The sequence below is a fragment of the Mus caroli genome, unplaced genomic scaffold, assembly GCF_978045245.1.
Source record: "Mus caroli unplaced genomic scaffold, Mus_caroli_1 scaffold_6, whole genome shotgun sequence".
NCBI classification, from domain to species: domain Eukaryota; kingdom Metazoa; phylum Chordata; class Mammalia; order Rodentia; family Muridae; genus Mus; species Mus caroli.
The window spans coordinates 101,054,366-101,073,277 of record NW_028227261.1 but is presented as its reverse complement, the minus strand read 5'-3'; the positions used below and the strand labels follow the sequence as shown (position 1 = coordinate 101,073,277).

Genomic DNA, 18,912 nt, shown 5'->3' with positions numbered 1-18,912 from the left:
TGTTCCTGCTGCTGTCTGGACTCATCACTATCTTCTTGATGTCGCTGCTGAGGTGGCAGCCACTCCACCTCCACTCCGAGGGCCATTGCTTGTTTTTCGTGCTACCATTTCAGCCCATTCTACTTCAGATTCATCAGGAGAGAAGGAGAATGTATGGGGCCTAGAGTTACAAGATTGGAGGTAGCACTGGAGGATGCTGGACAGCTTGGTTATATCATGGAGGGGAGGAGTGACATACAAATAAAGGAAAGTGTTCATGCCAGTCATTATACCAGCTTCCAGCCTCACCGGTCACTGCCTTGTGCTGTAAACTCAGGAGGTTCACCTAGCAAGGTTTTGTCTCCTGGCACAAAGCTTTCCAAGACCAGGCCAGGCCAGGCCAGGTTGTCTGAAGTGGTTGTGACTGGAGAAAAAGGCTCCTGGAGCAAGAGTCCTGGATTTAGGTGTATTGACCCTTGCAGCTGAACATTCTCACAGTAATTGTAAAGTATCCAAGACAGCCAGGCTACCATGAGGGCTGTCTGGCCAGTTGCCATGGAAGGGGTGCCTGGAATAAGGGAAGGCTGTGTGCTGCTATCCAAAGACCTGAACAGCTGCTTCTGGTAGCTTAACTCATTGACAAAGAAAGAAAACAAAACGTTATGGGACATTTACAATAAAGACTTAAAGAGAGCTCACCATAAGCTTATGTTTGCTTAGCCTCTCCCCAGTGCTCTAGGGAGTGTTGGTTCCATCTCACCTCTGACACCACTGAGTGGAACAGTTCTCTGCCTGGCTAAAACCGCTTCAGTCTCTCACATGCTTACATCCCCTCACCCCTAGAAGGGAAACTACCTCCTCCTCCTCTGACTCCCTGTCTTACCCAGTTCAGAATAGAAAGGCATGCGCCATCCTGCCAGTTCATTTTAGTGTTAGCCGATTCTCCCAGTTGGTGAGTTAGATGACCAGGATTGTTCCGTGGTTCAAACGAGCCAATCTTACATTTACACTTAGTACTACTCACAGCTGCTCACCGAGCTTCCCCACCAGTTAGTTATTGTATGATTGTCAGATTCCTGACATCTTAGTTCTCCTTTCTTATCTTCTTGCATCATGCCTGGACCAAACACTCTTGTTAATATTTGCAGTAGCTATACTCACCGGGTAAGACTTACTGTCTTAGCTTACCTGCTAGATGAGGCCTTCTAATAGTCAAGTCTTCTTACCTAATTCAGATGAGAACCAAGGTATGAAGTGATACAAGAGGTGCCATCTGGCAACAGCTGGATTCACTGACACCCCCCTCCCCCAAGGTTGCTACACCCTTGTATTCCAGCCCCAATGGAGCCAGTAGTTGCCACTAGTGTAAAAGCTGACGTTCCTCAAACAAATGCCTGGATTTGAATTGGGGCTGTTGATTGATAGCTGCATGACCTAAATCAAGTTAACTTCTGAAATCTTTATGCAACCATAAATTGTTGGCAGCCCTTATAATGATTTTTTAAAAATACTCTTGACATTGGAAGTGCTAACTAATAATTTGTCTGAAGTAAGGATTAGCCTCTTTAAATTGCAGGGGTGTAAGTGGTACTCCCAGTGATTCTAGTTTTGTATATCCTAACTGTTATAAATATGAATGTAGAATTTGTCCCAGAAGTCTCTTGGTCTGAGATGCTGGTAGAAGAGCCCATGTGTCAGTAGTTCTTAATCATGCCACATGGATGATCAGCGATAGAAGAGAACATGTGGACCTGATGGTTGGAGGTCATCTGTTCTATAACAGGAAGTTAACCCACCATCGTGCTGGGCTTGTTACACTCCTGGGTAGCTTTAGATAAGTAGCCCAAGTTGGCAGAGCTTTGTTGTTGTTGTTGTTGTTGCTATTGGCTGCAGCTAAATTAAGACTCAGCATTGGAGTTATCAGATGTTGCTGGAGCACATTAGTCAGAACAATGCTGTTTCAAAGTGGTGACCGGCAGCATTGTAGATTCCAGTTTACAAATGATTGACATGCAGGGTGCTGTGGCCTGGGTCTGGGAAGTCGTCCAAAGCCCCGTGTTAAAGACTGTTCCCCAGTGCTTAGCCCTGTAGATGAGAGCCTTGCGGGAGGTCTTCAGGTTAGTGGGCTTGCACACTTCTCTCTCTGGCTTCCTGATCATGGCCAGGAGCAGTCCTCTGCTCAGCCTTTCTGCCATAATGATGTACTGCTTTTAGGCTGAAAGCTCTGGTACATACCAGCCATGTGTGAAACAGAAGGCACTGTCCCTCTGTAGGTGGGACGTGCAGTACCTGCTTGTCAGTTCCAGGGTCTTTTCTTGTAATTTTGAGGCACAATCTTAGTAATATTTGTGATGCATGAATCTCTGATCATTTTCTTATTGGACAGCACAGTGTCATAGTTAATATTAACTGTTTTCATCTGAATCCTGCCTTGTGGCATATTAATTCTGAGCTTCTAGAAGAGCTACTTGAACTTCTTCATGCCATCTTTGGAAAATTAAGATATTAGTATCTTATAAGATTCTTCATTTAAAATGTGTATGGCTGCTTTGTTTGAATGTATGTTTGTGGTCCATATGTATCCCTGCTGCCTGAGGAGGCCAGAAGAGCATGGTGGTTCCCTGGGACTTGGGTGGCAGACCTCTCTGAGCAGTCATGTGGGTGCTGGGAATTGAACCTGGGTCCTCTGAAAGAGCATCCAGTGCTCCTAACCAATGAATCCAATACCATTTATAACCCCCTTTTTATTGCTGGCTTAGCAGTTGTGTTATTCTAAATTCACAGTCAAATAATTGATATCTTGATTCTTATGACATAGACTTTTGTGTTTTGGTGACTATTCTGTGTGACCATGCACAGCAGCTAAGAGCACATCTCTGGAGACATTTGCTCTGTGTGTTTTGTCATGACCTGACATAATTGGCATTTGTCAGTCTCTTTTCCAGCCTATTTAGAACTTTCACTTATTACTGCCTGAAGCTTTATAAAGCACAGTTATCTAAATAAGCTCCAGTGATTCTATATGGCCTTTATCTATTAATATTTATCATGATACCCATTAATATTTGGAAGGTAACTGGAGGCTTGAGATCTGACGTGAATTTCCAGGTCTTTGTAGGCATCTTTGATGCAGACAGATTTCCATGGTGCAGATGAACAGTTTTCATTGTGAGTACCTTCCTTCACCAGGAGCCTGGATACTATCACAGACACCACAATGCTCATCCTATAATCTTTGTTTAACTAGTACATTGTGTATGTCTTAGAATCGTAGTTAGGAATGTGAGGGCTCCAAGGTGGAAAGAGACCTTATTGGAGAAACTCAAAACAGTCTGCACAGCTGAGAAGAGAGCAAAAAAGTTGTTATAAATTGAAGCAGTCAAGGTAGGCCGTGGAACAATCAGGTGGGCTTTGGATGTTGTGTTGAGGGTGTTTTACTTTATACAGGAAGCACTGAGAAGTGACTGAGAGATGTGTTGGTGTCTTATTGCTTTAATTGGAAAGTAAAAACATTGAGAAGAAAGTTGAGCATGGGCTTTGCTATAGATTGAGACGTGATAGTGACTAGTACTAGGGTTTGTTAGTAACTATCTAGAACTATTTAGGACTATCTAAAAATAGTAGAACTTGGTGGCTGTCTGCAGGTTGTATATAAATCAGAGGGGAGGAAATGTTGGAAGATGAAGTTTTTGGATTTTTGGATTGCCTTGCCCTTTATGGAAGTAGAACACAAGAATGGCCATGGGTCAGTGAGGGAAGATTATGATCATGTGTTGACTTTTGAAGGGCTTTTGCCACATCCAAGTGAGATTTCAAGTAGGGAGTGTATTGAATGCACTGGGGCTCAGAGGAAAGGCTCCTGCCTGAAAGCTCCAGGTCTGCTGCTGCCCTGCATGGTGTCTACCACACTGGTAGAAACATCAGGCTTTGACTTCTGCCCTGCCCGCATCAGTTCATTTATGTTCTCATTATGGAAACTATTTGCAGGCTTAGGTTTTCAAAATCCTACTTTAATAAGGGTTTTTAAATGCTTTAACCTCAGTTCTAGCCCACCACCCACCAAAGAGAGTGGAAAGGAAAGGTTGTTAGGGCAAAGGAGGATGTGGACCTGCCTAGAAATAGTTCTTTTGGGCAGTTCCAGTCTTCACTGTCAGGATATCAGAAGTTCAGTTCCCACAGATCAGCAGCGGTAGCTCAGTCCACTCACACTGTTGATGAATCAGCAATAGCAGTTTGATCCAGAAAAGACAGCAAGGCTCTGCCAGGCGGTCCAAGTCTGTGGAAGTGGTAAGAAGCTGCTGGAACGAGAAGTGCCTTGGTGCATTTTCTCTCTACCAAGTCATAACAGTGATCAGTGAAGAAGGCAAGGTGAACCAATGCCACAGCATCACCAGCAAAGACCAACAAGGACCAGCAAAGAGGGGCAAGGTGAACCAGTGCAACATAGTGCCCCACTGTCTGTTGGGATATAATTACATCCTTGCCTAACACCATGTGTCTGTTCTCAACAAACCATCCTCCCACATGTCTGTCTCAACAGAGCATCCTCTCAGACAATTTCCAGAAAAACATCACGTGACACAACTGAATCTCCAAAGAAACCAAAACTTTCCACTTAACTGTTGATGAAATTTGAAATTCTGGGGGGATTAACTGAGGTAGTTGGATACAGAACATATTTATATATACCCTGACATGTTGCCTGTTATATTTAGAAATCACTTAAAAACAAACAAGCAAACAAACAAACAAATGAAGACCCTGCTGCTTTGGCACCTATTCAGCCTGTTCTCACCCAGCACATTCCCAGAGTAGTCACATGCCATCTCTGTATACACCTCTTCCCTGAGCCCTGTCACCCTAGAGAGAACTCTTGTCTGATATACGTGTTAAAGCCAAGTTTCCAAATGCAGGTCACATTATTATCCTTCAGGCATTTTTAAAGTTCATCTTAAATACTGTACTTGTAAATTGTTTTCTGTTCTGTTGTGCTCCAGGCTCTTCTGTGGTTCTGCCTTCCCAACCTGGGTTAGGGAGTCCCATCCTTGGAGCAGAATGGTTGAAGCCACTGGTGCCCTTCATATTTAGTTCTCAATACTTCTCGTGGATCCTGGACTTGTTTATTACACTAAGTATAAGCTATTGACCAGAGTCCTTTGCAGTTGCTTGGCCTCTCCATAACATAGATTAAAGGTCAAGTGGATTCAGAGATGCTGGGCCCTTTTTCTCAGTAGTCTGTCCTTGGGGGACTTTGAGGTTATTAAATATAGAAGCATTGTATCTGCATTAGCTGCCAGTGTCACATTGGTTTCTGTTATTGATCTAGTAGTTTGCTTCTTCTGCAGTATATAATGTGCTCAGTAGCTGTATTAGATTCCTTTCTTGTTGCTGTGATAAAAATTCCTTGACAAAAGCATCTTAAGACTGGGTTTATTTAACCACAGCTCTAGACCTTACAGTCCCTGATTATGGGGAAGTCAAGGTAGCAGGAGCTTGCAGCAGCTGTCACATGACATCCATAGTCAAGAGCAGAGAGCAGTGCGTTAATGTAGCATATATTCTAATGGTCAGCTTGCTCTCTCGGTTACTAACCCTGCCCAGGCAGTTGTGCCACCCACAGTGGGTAAGCCTCATTAATGTCAATATAGTCAGTATAATCCTCTATAGACACTCTGATGGGCCAGGTTAATCTAGAGAGTCCTTCTTCAGATTCCTTTCCAGGTGATTCTAGATTGTGTCAAATTGACAATTAAAATTTACCATCACAGAGCTGGAGAAGTGACTCAGTTGTTAAGAACACAGTGCTCTTGCAGAGGACTGTAGCTGGTCTCTAGCACCTACATGCTAGCTTACAGCTAGCTGTAATTCTAGTTCCAAGGAATTCAACAACCTCTCCTACCCTCCATGGGCATGTGGCCTCTGTGGTCAGGCAAACCTCTCAGATTCATAAAAAATAAATAAATCTTAAAAAAAATTGTCACAGTAGTATTGGAAATCGATGTGAACTTCTTTCCAGAACAGCTGCTGTAATACTTCCTGGACCAATACAGTTTGAAAAGGGGTCTCTGATTTTTGCCTTGATAATGGCAAGAATTTCAGATGAATTAAATGGAAATGGTAAAAATAAGATTAATTGTAATATAAAGATGGCTATTTTGGAGTTATTAAACAGTATCATACAAAATAGACACTATGCTGGTGGGGCATTGGGTTTGATAACTCACATGAAGGCTATCCTTGGGTACAGTCTTATTTGGTCAGTTTCAATTTTTACTTTGTGATCTCCCCAAATTCTGCTCCAATGAGAAGTATTGGTGATCAGTGTGCGTTTTTCCTGCAGAGTGCATTCATTTCCCTCTGGTTGTTGTGGTTTCTAAGAGGCTTTAGGCTCTGAGAGTAATGCTGCCTCTGCATCATTTCTTATTTTTCTTTTTCTGAGAGTTGATAACTTTATAGGATTTTATATGTTCTAGTGCTAGTAATTACACAAATAAAAACTTAGAAATTAGTGAAACTCTGAAACTCTGGTAAAGAAACTTAGTTTGACCATTTCCACTTATTTCCACATACAGCACTTAGAATTCAAGAATCTCGCATGCTATAAACAGATAAGGAAAATCTACTTTGTGTAGCACATGCATGCTTAGCCCCTGCTGAAGTCAGAAGATGGCATCAGATCCCTTCAAACTGGAGTTAGAGATGCTCATGAGCTACCATGTGGTGCTCTGAATCAAACACAGAGAGCAACGAGCTCAATTAACCTCCAGCCCCTTGTAATGTGCTCCTAAAAACAGGAGCATTCATAATTGGTAAACCTTTTTAAATTTGTTTTTTAAATTGGTATCTTACTGTGTTGTTCTATGCAGTCTGGCCTTGAACTCTTGGACTCAAGCAATCCTCCTGCTTCTGCTTCCTACGTAGCAGGGACTACAAGTGTTTTGTTACCATACCAGGCTATGTAGTGGTTGACTATTTACTATAAGTTAGAATGCTATTTTAGACATACCTGGTTAAGTCAAGTCCCACAATGACTACATCTGTTTCTCGTTTATTTTGTGATGTGGCTGCGATTGGCTCACACTGTTTCTGTTGGCCAGCACTACCCTAAGAATGAGAACTCGGCAGCTGGTAAAGGCTGCACTCTGATACCATTATGATATGAAAGTCTATTTTCAGCAGGTGGGTTACTCATCATGATGTAGAAGAGTTATTATGAAGACATAATAAAAATTGGAGTATTTAGGTATGTTTGATTGTAGAAGCATAACAGAAGAATAACAGAAGCTTAAAAAAAAATGAGCAAGCTTTTCATTGAAAAAGTCCATGTGACTCATAGCTTATATAGCCAAGGCAATGCACATTTGTCCCCAGCATTCTCACAGTTGCCTCCTAATGCTCAGAGAGATTTTCTCTTCTGTGAACATTGCTCTGCATTTGTACTTTAGTTTTTATTGAGCATGCACAGATCATGATCATTGCAACTTTGCTGTTGGGCTGCATCCCTTGGGACCTGGCCATTCATTTCCATAGAGTAACACAGCTTCTTGAAGATTCTTCTGACTCTGCTCTGGTGCAGTGTCAGCATCTTTAAGTCACCCTTGAGTTTGCTACATGTACTTGACAGTGAACAGAGCTTAAGTTTAATTGTGAGTCTCTACTGTGGAATTTCTAAAAATTATGCCATTAAAAACTTAACAAGCAAACTACTAAGGAATATTAAATTCATCATATGGTTATACTAAATGACACAAATTAATTGGGTTTAGAGACTGTATTCCAAAGTGGTTGAGGACATGGGCTTTGGACTGCGACTAAACCCATCTGTATCTCTAACAGTATAACTTCGGCAGCTAGTTAAGTCTCCACTTTCTTGTCTTGTGTAAGATGGATGAATGCAGCTTCCCTTACTGCAGTAACTAAGTGGAGGGTTAATTTGAGCTCACAGTTTTATGGGGTTTAGCTCCTGGTCATCTTTGACCCTTTTGCCTTAGGTCCTGTGGGGAGGACCATCATGACATGGATCATGTGATGATGCAGAACTCACTCCATAGCTGAGGAGATGAGAGAGAGGAAGAGATTGGGGTCCTCCCTTCAAGAGCACACCCCTATGATCTACTAGCCTCCACTTAATGATTCCACTCTCTTCCAGTAATTCTACTCTGGGGAGCAGCTTTTAAGTCAATTTTTAAGCTTTTAAGGTCTTTAAGGACCATTGCAGGACTAAGCACTTGCCCTTATGAGCATCAGAAGCTGTCTGTTACCCAGAATGAACCAGATCATATGATTTGGCACCTCCTGTAAAAGGCAGAGGATGGTGTAGTTCTGTTCATATGCCGACTGTGTTGCTTTACATACTTAAAGATGACTGACACTGCACCAGAGAAGAGTCAGAAGAATCTTCAAGAAGCTGTGTTACATGGAAGACTAGGGTCTCCTTTTTACATCTCTTCAGAAGCACTGTGGCCCCTCTGACTGTGCCTGCCCCTCCAGAGTCCTGACTGCATGATGCCATTCTGATCTGTATACTTATTTCTGGGAAGAGCACGGACAGGTCAAAGCTAGCTCTTGGGGCCTGTAGTCCTTTTCCTAGCATACCTTCATTGTATTGTTTTTAAATAGTACAAGGATGAGGGTGGGAAGCTGTGGTGTGGGTAAGTGAAGAAAGCATAGAGCCCCTGAGTTGAGCTCAGGGATGACTATGCCTCCTTAGCTCCAGGGATTGTGAGAATTAGATGATATTTGCTGTGATTGGTTTTAATTTGCATTAATGTTGCATCGATTGTCCTCTTCGTTTCCTGAGAACTTTATATATAACCCCTTTATCCATGTCCAAGATGTTGAAAAGAACCTTGGTCCTGGGAAGTTTTTTTATAGGCTTTACCAATATAGTTAAACATGAAGGTGCTTAAAGGTAGCGCCTTCTGGGAAATGTTATACAGGAAAAGTACTTACATTTGATTTTTACTGAGTTTTCCCTCATTATTACTTGTGAAGTTATTAAGCAATTAGCGCTATACTGTCCACTATGTCAATACAGGTCACACATACCTCTATACATTCAAATTAACTAAATGGGACGATATCATCAAATTATATCACATACATATCTGAAAATGACATGCTGACGCCCATTATTTTGTACAATTAATGTACTCCAATAAGAAAAGCCTGAGACGTGAGCAGTAACTTGATTTCCTTGCAGTGGCCCCACATTTCTGGACAGTGATTATTAGTGTTGGGCAGTGAGTGGCCATCCTGGAGAGCTTCATGTGGTCAAGTAATTAATACCACTCTGGTTGCAGATTTGCAGCTTAGCCCTTCATATTTCTAAAATTTCTATTTTTATTTTTGTAAACAAATATATTGGCTTTCAATCTTCTCACCTTTATTCTTCGTGCCCTGATACAGTATTAAAAGCTCCTATTTGCTTTAGCATCATGGCTGTGTTTGGTTTAAAATAATACTGTTGATATGAAATAAAGCCATGCCTGGTGGCACACGCCTTTACTCCTAGCTGCTGGGAGGCAGAGGCAGGCAGGTTTCTTTCAGCTGGAGGCCAGCCTGGTCTACAAAGTGAGTTCTAGGCCAGCCAAGGCTATGTTGATTATTTTCAGTGTACCCTGTATTGAGGGGGTGGTGTTGTGTACTAGAGGTGACATGGTTTAAATAGGACAGGTGCATGACCCGTCCTGTGCACTCGCAGGCTTTGAGACGACAAAGAGGAGCTTTACATGAAGCCTGTGTCTTATGCAATGCGCTCTTCTGTAGCTTTCTCTAGAGAGTGCTTGTTAGGGGACTTAAAGTTTTCTTTTCTGAGAAGATAATACTTTGTTTTAAATCCTAGGAAGCTCTACAAAGAATCATTTCAACTCTGGCAAATAAGAATGATGAGATTCAGAACTTCATTGATACACTAAATCACACACTGAAAGGAGTTCAGGTATGAATATTTTTATCAAAAATTGTATAGTCGAATAATTGCTAAGTAATATCTATATAAATAACACTGTGGACTTCAGAGTATGATGTAATGCAGCTGTGCCTTAGAAGGACAGAATAGTAAACTAGCTTCCTGTGTCCTCCCTGCATTCTACACAAGGAAAGCAAGTGTTGCGGCCGGGACATCTGACATCATGTTTATAAGCAAGCAGTAAGGTCTTGCTCATTTCTGTTTACCAATGCCAATTAAAAGCAAAGTAGTGGAGAACAAACTATTTCTTTTACTGTACATAGTGAGGCAGATGCCAATGATAGGGCTTGCTTAAAGAAATAGATGAATATCAGATATTTACATTACTATTAATATCAGTAACACAGTTACAGATATCGAGTAGCAACAAAATAATTTATGATTCCAGATCACCATGAGACATTGTATTAAAGGGTCACAGCATTAGGAAGGTTGAGAACCACTCCGTTAGGGTAAGGTAGTTTATGATATGAATCTATTCATTTGCTTATGTATTTAGTTTTTATATGCTTTATGACTCTGCAATAAAATATTCATTTTGTTTTTAAAAACAGGAAAATTCTTCCAACATACTTTCAGAGTTAGATGAAGAATTTGATAGCTTATACTCTATATTGGATGATGTAAAGGAAAGCATGATTAGCACCATCAAGCAGGAGCAAGTGCGCAAGTCCCAGGAGTTACAGGTGAGGCGAGGCGTGCAGCTGCATGACCGTGGCTTCGGCTTCAGGCTTGAGGTTTTGAGGCAGAGATAAGTCTTGTCAGGGTGGTGTTTACCTTGTCTTGGGTCACAAATATCTTTTAATATTTTTAAAAGTTATGGTTAAAAATAACAAATTTACTGTTTGCCCTCGTCAGATAGAGCTTGTTGCTCCATACTGTTGCCTAGCAGAACTCGGGATCTTTTGTGTCTTTATCTCAAGGCTGAAACTCTTCACCCCTAAACTATCAGTCCTCATTTGCCCCTTTCTGCTCCTGGCAACTGTACCGTGTGCTCCATTATTTTGATTCCATAGATGTCTCATGCAAGTGGAATTGTGCAGCGTTTGTCCTTAGCCGCCATTGCAGCTGTAGCATAATGTTCCCAAGGTCTGTCCTTGCTCTTGCACAAGCCGGGCCTTCCTAATGGCTGAGTAACATTTTTATAAGCCACACCATCACTGCCTGTTCTGTGTGGCCTCTGAGCCATGCCACCGCTGCCCGTTCTCCATATGCATTGTGAGTAGTGCTGCGCTGAGTGTGGACGGGCAGATACACCTGAAGGAAGACACACTCCTTTCCATTCTTTCAGCTGGCAGTGTGCTGACCACGTGGCAGCCACACTTTTCATTTTCTGAGGTGCCTCACCCTCCCCGTTCCTCACTGCCCGAACTATTTGATATCCCACCAGCTGTGCACAACGATTCCAGTCGCTCATCCTTATCAGCATTTGCCTCCTGCTGTTTTTTTTTTGTTTTGGTGGCAGACATCGTAAAGGCTATGAATCATTTTTTGTTGTTGTTTATTTGGTTGTTTTTTTTTCTTTTGGAGACAGGGTCTTGCTATGTAGATCTAGCTATACTGGATTTCACTTGTAGACCAGGCTGGCCTTGAACTAACAGAGATCCATTTGCCTCTGCCTCCTGAGTGCTAGTATTAAAGGCATGTACTACTGTGCTTAGATATAAATCTATATTTTTGATATGGTTTTGATTTCCATTTCTCTAGTGACCAGAGAGAGAGATGGAACAGTTTTTATGCACTTGTTAATGTCTATATATTTTCCTTGAAGAAATTTTTACTCGTTTTTCTGTTTATTAAATAACTTATTTATTGTTTTAAAGTTACAGGCTTTCTTTATGCATTCTAGCTGTATTTTTATTTTTGTTTTTAGCATGGCTGTACCGGGATTTTGAATCCAGCCAGGGTCATGTATGTGTTAAGCACATGCTCTGCTTGGCTTCACACCTAATCCTGAGCACTGGATAGTAACCTTTGACAGATATGACTTGGCTTCACACCTAGTCCTGAGCACTGGATAGTAACCTTTGACAGATATGACTTGGCAATCACACCTAGTCCTGAGCGCTGGATAGTAACCTTTGACAGATATGACTTGGCAATCACACCTAGTCCTGAGCGCTGGATAGTAACCTTTGACAGATATGACTTGGCAATCACACCTAGTCCTGAGCACTGGATAGTAACCTTTGACAGATATGACTTGGCTTCACACCTAGTCCTGAGCGCTGGATAGTAACCTTTGACAGATATGACTTGGCAATCACACCTAGTCCTGAGCACTGGATAGTAACCTTTGACAGATATGACTTGGCAATCACACCTAGTCCTGAGCACTGGATAGTAACCTTTGACAGATATGACTTGGCTTCACACCTAGTCCTGAGCGCTGGATAGTAACCTTTGACAGATATGACTTGGCTTCACACCTAGTCCTTAGCGCTGGATAGTAACCTTTGACAGATATGACTTGGCTTCACACCTAGTCCTGAGCGCTGGATAGTAACCTTTGACAGATATGACTTGGCTTCACACCTAGTCCTGAGCGCTGGATAGTAACCTTTGACAGATATGACTTGGCAATCACACCTAGTCCTGAGCGCTGGATAGTAACCTTTGACAGATATGACTTGGCTTCACACCTAGTCCTGAGCGCTGGATAGTAACCTTTGACAGATATGACTTGGCAATCACACCTAGTCCTGAGCGCTGGATAGTAACCTTTGACAGATATGACTTGGCAATCACACCTAGTCCTGAGCACTGGATAGTAACCTTTGACAGATATGACTTGGCTTCACACCTAGTCCTGAGCGCTGGATAGTAACCTTTGACAGATATGACTTGGCAATCACACCTAGTCCTGAGCGCTGGATAGTAACCTTTGACAGATATGACTTGGCAATCACACCTAGTCCTGAGCACTGGATAGTAACCTTTGACAGATATGACTTGGCTTCACACCTAGTCCTGAGCGCTGGATAGTAACCTTTGACAGATATGACTTGGCAATCACACCTAGTCCTGAGTGCTGGATAGTAACCTTTGACAGATATGACTTGGCAATCACACCTAGTCCTGAGCGCTGGATAGTAACCTTTGACAGATATGACTTGGCTTCACACCTAGTCCTGAGCGCTGGATAGTAACCTTTGACAGATATGACTTGGCTTCACACCTAGTCCTGAGCGCTGGATAGTAACCTTTGACAGATATGACTTGGCTTCACACCTAGTCCTGAGCGCTGGATAGTAACCTTTGACAGATATGACTTGGCAATCACACCTAGTCCTGAGCGCTGGATAGTAACCTTTGACAGATATGACTTGGCTTCACACCTAGTCCTGAGCGCTGGATAGTAACCTTTGACAGATATGACTTGGCTTCACACCTAGTCCTGAGCGCTGGATAGTAACCTTTGACAGATATGACTTGGCAATCACACCTAGTCCTGAGCGCTGGATAGTAACCTTTGACAGATATGACTTGGCTTCACACCTAGTCCTGAGCGCTGGATAGTAACCTTTGACAGATATGACTTGGCAATCACACCTAGTCCTGAGCGCTGGATAGTAACCTTTGACAGATATGACTTGGCAATCACACCTAGTCCTGAGCACTGGATAGTAACCTTTGACAGATATGACTTGGCTTCACACCTAGTCCTGAGCGCTGGATAGTAACCTTTGACAGATATGACTTGGCAATCACACCTAGTCCTGAGTGCTGGATAGTAACCTTTGACAGATATGACTTGGCAATCACACCTAGTCCTGAGCGCTGGATAGTAACCTTTGACAGATATGACTTGGCTTCACACCTAGTCCTGAGCGCTGGATAGTAACCTTTGACAGATATGACTTGGCTTCACACCTAGTCCTGAGCGCTGGATAGTAACCTTTGACAGATATGACTTGGCAATATTTTCTCCTATTCTGTATTTGCCTTTTCACTCTTGGTTGTTTTCATTGTTTTCTATAAATTATGATTTAAGATAAGTTTTAATACTCGAGTCATGGGTAAGTGGAATTCTGACTGTGCTAACTTGATTCACAAGCTTAAGTTAAATAAACATTATCAAGAATTTCAGTCTTTATTACAGAGAGTTGCTTTCTGTAAGTAGATATATTAATACATATTATAGTTTTCTGTCTACTCTAAGAACCTTTAAGTTAATTTCATCTCACTTGCTTATAATTGCTTTATTTTTCCTTTTGTACTCATTTTTTTCATGTAATTAGGTTTTAAAAATATTTACATGTGAACATATGTAAGTGCGAGATGGGTGCAGGGTGTGTGTGTGTGTGTGTGCGCGGGCGCGCGCGCACACGCACACGTGGATCAGATGGCAACTTTTTCAAGTCACTTCTTTCCTTCCACTGTGGGACACACTCACAGCATGAGACTTGGACCACAAATCCACCTAGCCATCCTGCCAGCCCTGGTTAAGCTGTTGATGATAAATTATAGGAAAAGAGGCAGTTTAGTCATGTATATAACTGATGGTAATTATCTTTCTTCAGTAGCTCCATGGCTTGCATATTCATCCAATTATTTAAATTTATTATGGCATATATTTAAGATTGGCTGTAGGAAAGTGCAGCCTGTGATAACCTGGATCTTGTGCTTCTCCCCTAGAGTCAGCTTAGTCAATGTAACAATGCCCTGGAGAACTCTGAGGAACTACTAGAATTTGCAACAAGGTCATTAGATATTAAAGAACCGGAAGAATTTTCAAAGGTAAACAAAACAAAAAGTAAACGAACAAACAAATAGAAAACCCTATCCTAGTATACTGAAGGAGTATTTTAAAAAGTATTTTGTCATTTCTGATGCTGTAAAGAGCTTGGGGTGTTTGATAAATAAAATACAAGATGTTCACTTATTTAAAGCATCTACTTGTGGTTGGGGTCACGAATTGATTATTTTAATTCTGTTTTTCTTTAATGTTCAGTTTAAATAAGCTACATTTTCACATGCTTATGGGCAGTTTGTTTTAGCTGCTCTTCAATATCTGAGCCAGGTCATAAGTTTCTATAGGCCTACTTCAAATGCTTGCTTACTGACAAAATAATGTGGATAACCTTGAAGTATAATTGTAGGTAGTGGTGAATTTTTATAAATCTGGGGAAAACAATTCTTTTAGTCACACTATTTTTAAACATACCATATTAAAGTCCTTAAGTTGGGCTAATATAATTGGAAACAACAACAAAAAATAGGCTTTGGCAAAACCATACAGTGATTCTTTTCATACTTCTTTATCTTCAAATTCTACTATTTAAACTGTCATGTTCCTGTTCCTAGCATGAGATCTGGATTTGAAAGGCCTCCATTTATCAGATCAGATGATCTGAAAGTGAACAGTAAAAACAGCACAAATGTGGTAGAATTCTGGACTATACTTCACCTTATTTTTTGGATATTAGAAGTTTGGTTGATAGTAAATATATGTGAAAAGTTCAGGTGAGATAAAGATAAATTAGCCAGGTAAATATCAGGTATGTAAAATCATTAGGGAAATAGCCAGGATTCTACCAACTCTGGTTACTCCATCACTAGTATTGGCCTGCAGAACAGTGCTTGTATCCTTTTGTCAAAATTCAAATTCCTCTCTTACCCTGAATTCAAACCTTGAACTCTTTCAGTGAAAAGAACTGGCCAGAACAATTCCAAGTCAGTATATAATTATCCAGCTCCTTCAATCAGTTGTCAGATTAAAAGGGAAAGAGTGATTTCCTACCCATGAGTCCTCGCAATGGAATAATAGCTCCAGGGTACTGCGAAAGGGGAACAATGTCTTCTGCATTTGATCACAGATGAAAAGAGAAAATGGGGCTTATTTCCTTTTTCTCACTCACAATAGCTTGCCCCTGGAATACTGCTCAGGGTGTGACAGTGTCTTGAGCATTGAGAAGAGCAAATGAGACAGGGAGCTCAGTCAATAATACCCTGCAGACTGAGGTGGGGAGAAATTCCTTCTTTAGGCTGGTCAGGAATACCGGGAAAAGAGGGACTTTGACAGAAGCAAACTTTACCTCTGACAACTATAAATAAATGAAGTACTCACTAGCCATACCTTACAGTAGACCTGTACCTTTCATTTGAGTGTTGGTGTCTCCCAGAGATGTAGTCTGCTACGGTCCAGCTGTGTCTGGCTGTAGAGAAGCCGTAAGGAGTGCTGTGCTTACGTTAGTTTCAGGCTAGTTACTTTTAGGTGACCATGCGTTTGTTTTAAGTGTATGAAGGTTTTGCTTGCATATATGTATGTGTACGTGTCCTGTACCCTCAGAGGCTAGAAGAGGGCATCAGATGTCTGCACTGGAGTTACAGGGGTTGTAAAACACCTGTGGGTGCTGGGAACTGAACCCAGGTCCTCTGAAGAAACAGCAAGTGCTCTTTATTTACCATCGAGTCATCTCTTCCAGCCCTGATCATATGTTTTGAAAAATACTTTTAGGAAAAAGATTGAATACGCAAGCATATATATATATATATATATATATATATATATATATATATATATATATATATAGAGAGAGAGAGAGAGAGAGAGAGAGAGAGAGAGAGAATATGTACCTAGTTCTTTTCCAAATGTCTTTAAAAAAAAAAAAAGACAAGCTTTTTCCTATTGCAGCTCAGACTGGCCTGGGACTTCGCTCTGTAAACCAGGGTGTCCTAAAGCTCACAGAGACTCACTTCCCTCTGATTCCTTACATGGCAAGGTTAATATTTTTGCTTAAAGAAAAAAGAACATTTTGAGATTTTGAGATACCTCTTTTTTTTCTTCATTTTTCTCATCCTGTCAGGGGAGGGGATATTAGGAAGAAAATGTCTTTGTCAGAGATAGTAGGTCCCGGAGATTCAAGCATTAGGGACCTCACATCCTGGAGTCTGTATCTTATGACCTATGATGCCACATGCCACAAAATGAATACTTTGAATTATACCATAAAAGGTATGGGTTATCTTTTGGATTTACATAAAAAAAAGAAATCCCAGGTTCATGAATATTTAAAGAAGAAAAAATAAAGATTGATCTGACCTGAGCAGCCAGGCGGGAAAATACAAAGAAAGTTGACTAGCAGGATATGTGGAAAGCAAAGGGCAGAGCAGTTAGAAGGCTCTGCAGGGAGCAGGGCCCACCTCTGAGACAAGGAAGCCCACGTGCCCACGGAGGGAAGCAGAGGATTAAGAGTTATTTGAACTGGCACAAGGCAAAGCACTGAAGGGAGAGGCCAGCTACATAAAGGGCACATCCGCACACATCCACACACATCCGCACCGAGCTGAGAACCACCCTTTGCTTTCCAGACTCGTTGTGAGAAAGCATCAGTTCTTCCTACCACAGACAGACAACTCTGGTGTCCTTAGCAAAGGCACTGCCATGAAAGTGGGTTTGACATGGGCCTTGTGGCTCAGGAAGCAAAATTATTTGGGGAAAAGTACTCCAGGTTACCTACAGTCCTGACAATGAAGCGTGTGTAAATGTAATCTTGGTTTGACGGTGGTTCCATATTGACAACCTCAGTCAGGAAATCCAGCATTACTGTGATGTTTCTGAATACTGCCAAACAGCCTAACATTATCTCAGCCATCAAAAGAACTGTTCTGTAAATTCTTAGGAAGACAGCCTTGTCTTACTGTTGTTCATGTTTGCCTGTTTTGAGACAGGGTTTTATGTGTATCCCGAAGTATCTCTAATTTACTCCATAGCTGAAGATGGCCTTGACCTCCCAATCCTTCTGACTCCGCTGCCTGAGGGCTGGGATTACAGACACACACCATCATGCTCAGTTTAAGCTGCTGGAGCTCAGACTTAGGGCAGTATGCATGCTAGCAAGCACTTTACCAACTGAGCAACACCCACAGCCCCTAGGTGTTTAAAGTATAGAAGCAATAAGGTAGTCAAAATGCTGGATAAATTTACAATGATTTCTGTATCTCTTCTTTGCAGATTAAGAACAGGTTAGGCAAAGATCCAGTTTGTTTTTGTTTATACTTAGTTAGTAATTATGAATAATTATTTGTAATCACTCCTCTTGTAGTTCTACTTAAGTAATTTTGGCCTAGGATGACAAGTTCGTAACCCTGATATATAAAGGATTGTGATTATTAATTTAAAAATCAGAGGCTAGGTGTGCTAGTCTGGGCCTGTCGTCCCAGTACTTGAGAAGCTGAAGCAGGAGGATTGCTGTGGGTTTGAGGCCAGTCTTGATATAGTATGAAACTGTCTCAGAAAACAAAACAAGAAAGTTAACTGATGAAGGGAGGAGAAAATGAGACACATTAGAGGAAGGAGAGGCCATCTCCAACCCAAACACAGACATGCCATGTTGGCAAGTGGGATTTAGTTAATAGAAATATCAATGCTTCCTGGAGGCTTTCCAGTACTGCACCGCACCATAGCCCCAGAGGAAGCCAAGCTCTCACCCGGCAGAGTCACACAGATGAAGGTAAATATAATAGAGCAGAATTCTGGAAAATTCTAGGCTTAGTATTTCAGAGATATAAAAATTTAAAATTATCACTTTTGAACTTTAAGCAGAAGAATGAAAGTATATGGTAAAGTGTATTTTTTAGATGGCTATCTTTGGGAGAAGAATTTCTAGAAAAATATAATTTATTCTCTATTTAAAGATACTTCATAAAGTTGGGCCATTCTAGATTCTTGTAGAGGATAATTTCTCATCTTCTACATCTACAGGTGCATGTAAAATAAAATGTGAATCTAAATCAGAGGACAGAATGTTCAATGTGTACTGTCTGTGAACACATGGGGTAGCGGTTTTTCCTAGGCTGTCTGCTTTCTCATTTGTTCCTTTTCTGTTGTCTTCACACACAGTATGATATCTGACATGATGTACAGAAGCTGAGTCAGTAGTGGTCTTCCTATCGCTGGGTCATATGAAGGAGACTGGGAGTTCAGAGCCATCAGGAAATAAGAGAAAGCAGGAAAGCTG

General features: G+C 41.4%; 1 protein-coding gene across 7 annotated transcripts in view; it reads left to right on the top strand.

Moving 5' to 3' along the window:
* Fsd1l (fibronectin type III and SPRY domain containing 1 like) overlaps positions 1-18,912 on the top strand; it is a 67,235-nt gene that overhangs the window by 5,523 nt on the left and 42,800 nt on the right. For 6 of the 7 annotated variants that reach the window (XM_085839289.1, XM_029476077.2, XM_029476076.2 and 3 more), the window contains exons 2-4: positions 9,824-9,919; positions 10,504-10,635; positions 14,588-14,689. In XM_085839289.1, coding sequence (XP_085695415.1) covers positions 9,824-9,919; positions 10,504-10,635; positions 14,588-14,689 — 330 coding nt within the window. Of the gene's footprint in view, positions 1-9,823; positions 9,920-10,503; positions 10,636-14,587; positions 14,690-18,912 lie in introns of those variants that run through there. The other variant, XM_085839290.1, reaches the window with a different exon arrangement.